Source organism: Lycium ferocissimum, chromosome 6 (assembly GCF_029784015.1).
Source record: "Lycium ferocissimum isolate CSIRO_LF1 chromosome 6, AGI_CSIRO_Lferr_CH_V1, whole genome shotgun sequence".
NCBI lineage: Eukaryota > Viridiplantae > Streptophyta > Magnoliopsida > Solanales > Solanaceae > Lycium > Lycium ferocissimum.
This window is the reverse complement of record NC_081347.1, coordinates 167,765-179,175: the sequence shown is the minus strand read 5'-3', so window position 1 is coordinate 179,175 and position 11,411 is coordinate 167,765. Positions and strand designations below refer to the sequence as shown.

The following is an 11,411-nucleotide window of genomic DNA, read 5'->3' as shown; positions in this document are numbered from 1 at the left end:
TCTACTCCACAAACCACTAACCACGTAATACTAGTCAAGATTCACACAAGTACTACCTAAATCATCACATAGAAACAACCAATGCTAAGACCAATGTTAGAACAAGCTCACACCTACTCTCAAGGCCCTCAACAATATTCTCTTCCACCTCACTCAACAAGATAAACATGCCAACCTGCACAATAAGGATACACAACATTGAACTCGGGGTTCAACTTCTAAGTACGGGGTCGAACAATGCCACAGACACAGTCCAAGAATAGCATCACATGTACATAAAGATCCACAACCGAATCATAGCATATGGTGAAGCACCTAAACACAAGTCTGCCAAGCACAACTTCTCAGAATGATCACAACCACAAGTACAATCCACGAATCCAATCAATAGATGCAAATGAGATGATAATGATGAATGCATATGCAATGCAATGATACACACATGCTTTTGGCTGAATACCTCCACGCCTCAATAGTCATGACCCATGGGAGACCCGCGAAGTCTATGTACCTGCTGCAGCGCACAGCTCGATCCTATATATATATGTTGTGGAACGTGCAACTCGGTCCAAAATAGGTTTAATATATGTTGCGGCGCGCAACCCGATCCAAATGTATGAGTATGAATGCATGAATGATATCAATGCCAGTGAGAATCTATCAATATCAATGGTGCCACACATGGACACGTATCACAATATCACGAACAAATCACTTTCTTCCTCTTTACAAGACAATACCCAATAAATAAGAGATACGGTTTCATAATCACGATAAGGTAACTCAACCTCAAGGCTAGTATCACAAACGTGGCAACAGCCAATAGATCACAACAAGGCAACAAGCCACAATCAAACAACAATACTAACCTAAGTAATCTATCCCAAGTTCATACCCGAAGGCGTAGCATGCTTTCTCCAACAATCACTAACTCTACATATGCTTCGCTAACTGAAGTCTAACCACAAGGTAAACTAGAATCATCAATAAGACTCAACAATACGGTACGGACTCAGTCATGTCATACCGACACTAACATTCATAACTAATAAGACATCCAATAAGAACAACGTGGCAATAACCACACATTACAGTACTAACCTATGACCATCCAACCCAACTTCATGTCCGGAGATCTAGGTATTCTTTCTCCGTCACTCTCTACTGCACATATATGAAATCATAATCGGAGTCTAACTCAAGTAAGTCACAACTACCTCGAGGCCGAGTAGGTGCCACGAACATCCGTTTGATCTTCACCTTCCATCTCCGAACCGAAAGCCGAGATGGAAGGGTCTAGGAATAGCAGGGAATTCAAGTAAGCAAGAATCGAGAATTAAGGCATTTATACCCGCTAGGATGAGAATCTAAATACAATTCCAGGCCCACAAGGGTAAAACCGAAACGTTTCCTCAAATTAGGTTTTCTAGATTTCCATTGACTAATAATCTAGATTTCATGGTTATCTATATCAATATAAGTCATAAAAAGTATTCTTCCTTTTAAATCCCCAATTTCAAGAAAACCAAGTCTTAACCCATTTACAAAAATAGTTGAAGAAGTAGAATTTGGTGTTGGTTAACTAGCATAAAGGATGAATCTAAGGTTCCCTTCGAAAATGCCATGCTTTTAAGTAATGAAAACTCATCTTACCTTCCTAGGGTTTTTGCAAGATAGAAAACCACCATTTTTATTGAACCCTAAAATCAAAACTTAATAAATGAAGGAAGAGATTCAAGAGAGATAAAATAAATAAGTTCTAAATGTTACCTTCCCCAAGCACCCACGAGATTTGCTCTGAAAATGCCCCAAATGGTGGCTTAGATTAAAAGTTGCGAGAAAAATGAGGTCAAGTCACGAAATAGGCTTTAAATACTAGGTCTGGTCAGCGTCGTCCGCTGTAGCGATCCACGCTACGGGGCAAAGACTATCGCAGGGGCGGTCTCATGAGAAATCGACTCTTGCGCTGCGGCAGAAGGGGGATCTGTTGTAGCCGAAACCTTGAACTATAACCAGCCCGTATAGCAGGCAACAGATCGCTGGGGCAGACCCACTGCAGCGATCCACCCCTTGTTGTGGCGAAGTATGGGGCCTAGTGGCCCAACTCGATTTTAATTTCCTTCTAACTCGACTACGGGTCAACTTAATCAGAAAAATCCCCCCGCGTAAAACTAACAGCACAACTGATCAAGGAGGTTTTAGGATGCGAATTAAAGAAACTTCGGTAACGGCCAAACATGTCGTTACAAAAAACCAATGAAATTCTACCAAATAGATGCATTTGCCAAATACCGAAGATAATGCATTCGACTTTTGGGAAGTCCCAAAACTATAATTTGATAGTTTTATGATTATATTTATAGAAACAAGAAAACCTTACAATTATGATATTTGCAAGGAAAAGGACATCCACCCATAAGTGAGGAAAGTTATTTTGATGGAAAATGACTTTCGTCGTACCAAACACCAGAAAATGACTATAACAAAGTTTCTTGATCTGCGAACCTGTTTATGTCTCTATTTGATGTATAACACTTATATGCAAAACAAAATACTGTATGTCGAACAATATTAGCCCGTCAAAAGGAAGAAACTCATTGAACTATTGATTGACAATCAAATATTTACAGAACATAATGCTATCAGTTACTCAAAGTTACATTAACAATGCTTAGACTTAATTGAGGCTTTAAGCACTCCATGACTAAAACATCATTCATCTTCTTGTGGGTTACTTGAAAACTGGAAATCCACAACTGCAAGCCCAGAGGTCGTTGGACAAGTTGCTAAGAGACAATGATCTAACTTTGTTCCCTGACCACCATTTCAAGTTTTTGCCCTCATTTTGCAACTCGAAGAACAACAAAACACCAATAAAAGCTAGTTGTTCATAACCGCGATATGCATTCGATACACTTGTGAACTTTGACTTGGAAGTCACAATAAGTAAATCACATTTGTTAACTGCAATTTGTAATTCGTACCTGTGAATTACGACTTGTAAGAATCGCTTTGTAAACCACATTTGTGAACTACAACTTATAATTATTTTCAATTGCTATGTGCAAATTATATATGTGAACTATGACCTGTAAATCGCTTTTGTAAGTGCAATTTGTAAATCACATATGTGAATTACGACTTGTAAATCACGCTTGTGAACTAAGACTTGTAAATCACAATATCATGTAAATCACGTTTGTTTGCCCATTGAAAACAAATGGATATGTCCAACGAGAAAATGCAATAACCAAAAGAAAGACATTCGTGGTTCAATTTTATTGGTTTTATCAGAACTAATGTATATTATATCGTAAACACATAAGTGAAATACGACTAAGTAAAGATTATTACTAATTCGTAAAGAAAAGGCAAAAATCAAATTAAATAAGATAATGACATAACATTCAATTGATCCAAAAATGGATAAGACAACATCAATTGTATAGATGAGGGAACCCAATAAAGTACTACTTTCATCCCAAATTAACAGTCACTTTGGCCCAAAAAAATTATCATAAAATAATTATCACTTGAAGAAGTCAAAATTAAAGTTGGCAATTGTTTTTAACTATACTTTTAACATTAAAGAAGTAGTTAGTTTAACATTACTCAATTTTCACAAAGCATCTAATAAATAAGGGGTAACTTAGTAAACTATACCTTATATTTATTGTTTTTCGTTTCAATTAATGAACGTGAAAAAAGCTAAAGTGACAGTTAAAATGGAACAAAGGGAGTAGGTATATGAGGAACTAATTAATATTTTTACATGTTTGTTTTGGACTAGCTAGTTTCTTTGTACCAATATATCAAATTGTGTAAAGTCAGGTCAAATACAAATAATATTCATACCGGATTGGAGTATATCGAAAAAAGAAGTAATCCCATCCTATTACTTTTACGTTGGTTATGAAACTAGTTTTTGGTAGTTACTTTAATATGGTCATAGTATTAATGAATCGTTTGAATTGGATTGGAACTATAAATTTTGAGAAAGGAGAAAAGTAAAAGGTAAATGGCCAAATGGCTAAATTAAACTGATTACTGTATAGACTGTAATAGTAAATAGTGATGTCTCCGGTCAATGCTCATCTACCCAACTGTGAAAGCCTATTTATCCCCACGAATACTTTCTTCTCGTTCATTACGCCCTGCTGCCACGTGTCCCCCTTCTCTCAAATATTTGTAGCTATAAATATTGGCACTTACTTGCCAAAACCATGTATATTTGCTCCTGATATTATTTAGTTAGAGAGAGAGAGAGAGAGATGGATAATGATAATGTTAATGGTAATGTTGTTGGAGGATCAGGAAATGGAGGATTTCATGGCTATCGCAGATTCCCACAGCCAACCCCTGTCTCTGCCTCTACCCCTGGTACGTTACGTTGATTTTCTTATACTTTTTTACAAATGCAGTAGTACCATATATACGTATACATGGACCATCTATCTCTATGCAGTCCAAACGTTGTATAGCTAGGACTTTAATTTCTTGTGTGCTTTCAAGTTTCATGAGCTAATTTATGTATGGCTAAAGAGAGAGAGTACTACATCGAGCTATATCTATATATGGATTCATGAAGCTTACAAGCTTTATGCCGCAGTACACCCACTAGCTCCTTATGTATATATATCCCTTCACCCAAATTGAAAAATAAAAAATTAAGAGACACTGTTTTTTATGAAGAGATCGAGTTTGGGCTACTAGTTAATAATTCATTCATCCACTCCCTGAAGTTTAGTAGTAGCATTTATTCTCTTTCTTTAATTTTTCATTATCTTCTTTAGCTCTATTCAGTCTTGGAAATGTAGGGCGATATATCAGTTAATCTGGTAAACTACAACTTGTGTACGTTTCTTAGCTTGCTGTATCATCTTCTGTACGTCCGTCTTTAGGGACAATGGAGTATAGTATATTTTTTGTAAGTACAAAATATACGTACATGGATATATGAGCAAGCTATTCAATTTATTATTACAATTTTCATTTCTGGAATGGTTCTCAATAAATTTGCAAAGCTTTCTAGGTGTTATATATATCGATCCTTGAATAGATTCATGGTGATGGTGATTGACCATTTCTGCTTCTCTTTTGAACTTTAAAGACAAAACGGAAACAAGTGGCATGCATGCAATCTTTTAGCCTATAGTATGTCGTCTCTACCCCTTTTCTACACGTGTCATTTATATCAAACCCTCTCCCCTCCAAAAAGAAAAAGAAAAAAGGAAAGGGGGAAATTAAAACCGTCAAAAGCAAGTCGTCTTACCATTAAAAATGAGCTAGCTAACTGTTTTACAAAAAGGCTTTAATTTTGGAATAAATATAGCTAGACGTGTATGCCTTCTTCTCTGGAGCAGATCTCCCTATACAGTATACATTCCATCTATAAGTGACTTTGTTTATCCTGCTCTTACTCCCTGCTAATTTTTCCATAAAAATAGAAGAGACAGAATTTTTTTATCAACAGTAATATAAATAAATAGTGTGGCTCATGCACATAATTTTTCCAAAAGTTAAAGAGGCATTTATATGAAAACAGTGGGCAGTGTCCGTTACAATGACATTTTGTGTTATTCCTATCAAAATTTTATGGTAAAAGAAAATACAATTAAAAAGCAAGTTTGGATGGTTTTGTACATGCGAGAGTTAGTTGAAGAGCAGACAAAGTAAGATAGATGACGATAATAGAATTAAGTTTCTGTTAGTTTAATTAGTCTGTATTCACACCATCTTTTGTCGAGATGTGCTTTTCTAGAATTTGGTGTTTACATGAATATAGTCCAAACTACCTAGTCTCTTCTTAGTGATGTCTTATGTGAACTACAGTACTCCCATATCCAGCTAATTGCTTCACATTTATTAATTAATTAGTGAAAGTACATATATCCGATATTAGTTTTGTTTAATCAATACTTGAAAAGTTACCTGCAGTAATAACAAATGTGACTTGATGTTTAGTTAGTAGATCCAAAACTATAAGCCTATAGCTGTGATGAAATTCATGTATTAGAAAAAGCTTTCGATGATACATACCTTTCATTTCACTCTGATGCTTTGGTGTTGTTTGTGTGAAATTAAGCTACGGAGATGAGCATGGGACTGCCTCCTCATCTTAAACAGGCCAATACAAACAACAACAACAATGCAGAAGATTCTGAATGCACCATTCGGGAGCAAGACCGATTCATGCCAATTGCAAACGTGATCAGAATCATGCGCAGGATCCTTCCTCCCCATGCCAAGATATCGGATGACTCCAAAGAGACCATCCAAGAATGTGTCTCTGAGTTCATAAGCTTCATCACTGGTGAAGCCAATGACCGTTGCCAGCGTGAGCAGCGCAAGACCATCACCGCTGAAGATATTCTTTGGGCCATGAGCAAGCTTGGTTTTGATGACTACATTGAACCCTTGACTTTATACTTGCATCGTTATCGTGAGTTTGATGGTGGTGAACGTGGATCCTTGAGAGGGGAGCCTTTGCTGTTGAAGCGGCCAATGGTTGATCCAGCTACAGGCTGCAGCATGACGCCCTATCAGCTGCCTCCTTTTCCTATGGCTCATCACCATGGTTACTTTGCGTATCCACCACCAATGGGCAACGGTTATATGCAGGGCGATGCATCAAATGGAAGCACTTCTCAGCCTGCTGTGGAAAGTGACGTTGAGTCTCACGCGGACGAGGGTAAGGAGTGAGTTTCTCTGCTGAAGGATTAAGCTGCTGTTGAAACTTCAAGAGGGGTGAAGAAAGTAGACCGTCTTTTTTCTCAATCTTATTGGGATGTTATCTAATTTGCTACCTATGTTGACAATCTAGGATAGTTCTTTGCAAAGTTTAGGAACGTTTCTTTCGAACTAAGTGAGCCAAATGGTGGCTTCCAATTGGCTGTTTGTATATATTTGCTGCCTGTCTATTTTGAGTATTTGGTTGGTGTTTGATTGTGACTTCTATATATTTTGACGCAAAATCCTTGATACCAATCAACACTTTTCCATTCGCTATATGCAGCCATTACATTGATAAAGGACTCAAACATCACATCGACAAATAAAGTTGCAACAAGCCAAATCTGTATAGTACTATCCCTCCGGGCCTTAATCAATTTGCTGTAATGGAATACACAGTACAAATGTTAGCAGGAAGAACGCTTAGCTAGGACAGACTAATTTGATCAAATCTACCATTAAAAAAATTAACAAAAAAAAAAAAAAAGCATTATCATCCGTTTGCCATCTCAAGTTCGCTGAAGCATAATACAACAAAATTATCCTTTCCAACATGCTTATGTATTCAAAAAGATGAGGAACGCGAGGAAGAAATAAAGTCATATAGTGCAATAAGAGAATAAAAGCCAAGTACGTTCTCAACAAGGCGAACTTCACTATAATTGCCGTCCCACCAGGACAAGTTCTGAAGAACAAGACGATACCAAAGACTATCCTGATAGAATCTAATGGAAGCTTTTGAAACTTCAACTCTCAATGCACTGTCTTTTAAACTCGTGATCATCTTTCTCTTCAGTTTCTTCTTCCCGTTCAATATCATGAATTTTAATCTCGTGATCATCATTCTCTTCCGCCTCTTCTTCCCGTTCAATATCATGAATTTTAATCTTGTGATCATCTTTCCCTTCCGTCTCTTCTTCCCCTTCAATATCATTATCACCCTCACATCTTTTTCTTTGTGGAATAACTTCAAAGAATGAAGTTTTCCAGTCTCCTGTCTCCAAGTATTTCAGAAGTATCTCTACCACTTGATTGACTGTAAGGACCTGCGCAAAAAAAAAATACATGTTAGACAAACAGATGGTTTTCAGAATTTTCTACACAAACCAAAGAGAAGAGAAAATACTATTGACCATATTACGAGTCTAACAAGAAAAATGGAGCATATAGGCTTTCCGTCTGTTACCACCAATCATATGTTCTCTCAAGATGCAAGAGCCTAATGATACGCCTAACCTTTATATGCACTCTCTGAAATGCTCAATACCATTTGGTTCCTGACTTTCTAATGTTATGGAATGATGATAGTATGAAGTAGAAGAGGATGGCTGATGTTTGAGATGAGCAAAATAGCGGTCAAAGGGGTCTTGACCTGTTTTTACCCACACTCTCAACCCATTTTATTACGGGTTAAAACCGGCATATTTCAAATGACCTGGCTAAAACTGGGTTAAGAGTGGGCAGGTTGGGCGGGTTACACAAATATGGGTTGGATTTGCCACCACTAGTTGTTTCAAAATATATAGGATCCACCATTCATGCAACTGTATCAGTGGCTTCAATTTCAATGATACACAGCTGGATCATTCACGTTGCTAGTACTCAAACTTCTTCTCCGACAAAATATACACTCAAAATGATGAATCAAGATATTACTACAAAGAAAAATGGTGCCACTAAATACATATAAGATATTTAGTGGTCCAACATCTTTGGGATATTTATAGAGGTAATATTGAATTATTACCATGAAGTGGATAGCTTAAAGTGGTATGACATATACTGAAGGAAACAAAAACAAGATTCTTTTAGCTTCAAGATAAACCTCAATAGCCATAATCTCTCGGACTAGTATGCATGTCCTATGCTCACTCAATGCCTCTTGAATAATTCCATCTTGAACTCTCCGATCTAGGAAGTTTCAACCACTATGAAGTACCAGCAAAAAATTGAATCTAAAAGTTTATATAGCAAATCACAGAACAGTCGTTAGATTTTCTTTCAGCATAGATACAGGGAGAAGGCTCTTTAGAGTTCAGCTTCAAGACATATGTAGAAGCTCATTAGACATTGCTCTTTTTCAGGTGAACTAATTGAAGCACATAGCGTACCAGCATACCTCAAATCATCTTAACCAGCAAAAACAATTGTCAAACATATAGAAGGTCGCAAGCACTCAGATATTACATTATTACCTCATTAACATAGTTTACAATGCAGGGTCTCAAGGTAACAGAGAGAAGTAGCTCAATGATTCACAACACTAAAATTACCTGGGAACTAGACATCTTCAGGTAAGTTCCTATTGGGAGTTTTGCTGTTTGAATCCCTTGGTCTTCCGCTTTTTTCATGGTTAGCCCTTTCCACCGATTCCTATCCACCAACCCACCAATGATATATATATGCTTTGGATCAAGGACGTCTAGCGTTGTTTCTGCGTCTGCAGTGAGATATACAAGGCGCTCCTTCTGATCTTGGAATGCCTCAATATATGGTCGGTTCTCCTTCTCAATTATCCACTTGTCAAATCCTGGTAGTCTCTGCAACTGATCTTGCATTTCTCCTTGACAGCCAGTCAACCAAAGGTGAGCAGGAGAACTGCATCTTCCATTCACCGCATAACAGTACATGATCTGCCATAAGACCAACAGCTTTAGCTTGTTCACTTCATCATGTAAGGTAACAGTGCATTGTAAAGCAACAAGAAACAGGAAGAATTCATTCAAGATTCAGCTTCATGCCATGAGTATTCAAGTATTCTGCAACTTTCACAGAAACCCTATTTAATGAAATCAGCTAAGGATGTTGGATGAATACAGTGACTTTAGGCTTCTAGCATCAGAAGTATTTTCTGTGAAAAAGCACCATTTCACCAAATATAAGTGGTGTCTCCTAGTCAGAAAAATCAAAGCATCTCAAGATTAGATTTTTATTACAAACTCGCATCTGTTCTAGATTCTATCCAATCCCAAAAAAAGAATAACGAGTCCAATAGCATTTTGGATATTTTTAACCATGAAAATTTACATACATAGAAAAGAATTACAAACAAAATATATGTATCCACGGAGAAATTAGATATTTTAACCCTCCTACTTCTAACCTGTCGTTCTTTTTTCAAACGGAAGGAATAGAATCTAACAAGAATGTACATAGTGTAATTCAGTCGTTTGGGAGCTACTTAGAGTAATGCACGCATTAGTAATGCAGAGTTTAGTTATTCCGTCTTCGACCCTGCATAAAATAATAACACATAAATTGATTCATAACTTATAGTACATGTTTTAGTTATGCTGGATTGGTATGCTGAATTTTAACCCAACTAAAATGCTACCAAACGACCCCTTAACGGAACAAAGTCATATCAGCAAAAAATTGCAAAGGAAGAACCTGTTGAACGAGACTATGTAGCTCACTAGTGTTCATGAGGTGGTCAAACTCGAGATCAATAACAACATTTTGTCCATTTTGTTTAGCATTATTTAGCCTCTCCATCTTCTTTCCTTTTTCGAGAGAGCGTTGATCCATTCTTTCTTTTCTCAAAGACTTTCTGGAGTCTATCAACTGTTGCTTCTCCTCTTCGGTGGCAGCCCCGGAAAGCTTTTCCTCCCATTCTTTACGTTTGCGCTCTCCTTGTCTTTTCTTCTCTTCTTTCAACAATGCTTTTTTCTCAGCCTTTTTGGCTTCGTAGCGCTGCTGCTTTAAGAGTTTCTTCTGTGCGTTCTTTGATAGTTGTGGTGGACATGGCTGCGGCTGCTGCACTTCTGCTGCCTTCGACCCCTCCATTGTTGTTTTGCCTTGTTCCATAGTCTTAGCATTTGGGGCTTTACCAACAGACCTATGGGCCTAACACTCCTGCCCCGGCCCACCAACAGTGGAAACTACTACTTTTTTTTTTTTTTTTTCGCGCGGATTGGCCTTCTTTTGGGGTGGTCTTTAAATTTTGTCCCCCAAATTGGTGGTTTTAAGTTTGTCATTACTGAAAAGATGGTAGAAAACGTTACGAGATTAAGGTTTGAGCATAAAACTTAATTAAAAAAATCTCAAGTCTGCGGCAGACTTTGCCTTAAGGCATAACTTTTCCTTAGGCATAGACTTTGCCTATAAGGTAAACTTTTAGTTATGTCTTAAGGAAAAGTTTTATATAAACAGACTTGTAGTTATGCACTTTTATTCGTAAAAAACGAAACTATTTACAAAGCCTTGCTTTGTGATTTTATTTTTATTTTTATGACTAAGCCGGGGTTAGAACCCAGAACCTTAGGGTATTTTTAAAATAAAAAATTAAAAATTTGCGATTTGAGGCGACAGAACCGCTTTGCATAACGAGAGGCGATCGTGCGGAATTTTCCGTTTCTTGTGCAAATATTTTCACTTTAATAATAGAGAAAAAACATCATTTGACCCCCCATTGACGAAAACTTAATTTAGCAACTAAACTTAAGTTGTATTTATTTACCGTCCTAACTTAACTTTCGAGTTAATTAAATACGCCGTAAGCGGGTGACGTAGCAAAAAAGTGTGATGGCTTTCTCAAAAGCGCGTGGAAGGGGGAAAACACACTAAAAATGATTCCAGCTGTACATATGTCCTTTTCTAATTGGATGACAATTTATTATACTTAATTATACTTTTTAAATATTTTATTTTCCCTTTTTTTTTCTTTTCTCTTTCTTCTT

The 11,411-nt window shown here is 37.0% G+C and overlaps 2 protein-coding genes across 2 annotated transcripts; one reads left to right on the top strand and one right to left on the bottom strand.

Annotated features, from left to right (window-relative positions):
- The first annotated feature begins 4,223 nt into the window (after nt 1-4,223).
- LOC132058770 (nuclear transcription factor Y subunit B-6) lies at nt 4,224-6,945 on the top strand. The gene is made up of 2 exons (XM_059451096.1): nt 4,224-4,380; nt 6,086-6,945. The coding sequence occupies exons 1-2, from the start codon at nt 4,272-4,274 to the stop codon at nt 6,700-6,702; spliced, it is 726 nt and encodes a 241-aa protein (XP_059307079.1). The 5' UTR covers nt 4,224-4,271; the 3' UTR covers nt 6,703-6,945.
- A 275-nt stretch (nt 6,946-7,220) lies between these two features.
- LOC132058769 (tRNA (guanine(9)-N1)-methyltransferase) lies at nt 7,221-10,539 on the bottom strand. Its single transcript, XM_059451095.1, has 3 exons — nt 10,123-10,539; nt 9,006-9,365; nt 7,221-7,778 (listed from the first exon to the last, which is right to left on the bottom strand). Exons 1-3 carry the CDS (start codon nt 10,537-10,539, stop codon nt 7,479-7,481), a joined length of 1,077 nt encoding a protein of 358 aa, XP_059307078.1. The 3' UTR covers nt 7,221-7,478.
- Nucleotides 10,540-11,411: the final 872 nt, after the last annotated feature.

Coding starts and splice junctions, on each gene's coding strand:
- LOC132058770 (XM_059451096.1), top strand. CDS start 4,272: ATGGATAATGATAATGTTAATGGTAATGTTGTTGGAGGATCAGGAAAT. Junction 4,381..6,085: donor TGTCTCTGCCTCTACCCCTG/GTACGTTACGTT, acceptor TGTGAAATTAAG/CTACGGAGATGAGCATGGGA.
- LOC132058769 (XM_059451095.1), bottom strand. CDS start 10,539: ATGGAACAAGGCAAAACAACAATGGAGGGGTCGAAGGCAGCAGAAGTG. Junction 9,366..10,122: donor TACATAGTCTCGTTCAACAG/GTTCTTCCTTTG, acceptor GTCTTATGGCAG/ATCATGTACTGTTATGCGGT. Junction 7,779..9,005: donor TGAAGATGTCTAGTTCCCAG/GTAATTTTAGTG, acceptor TTTTTTGCGCAG/GTCCTTACAGTCAATCAAGT.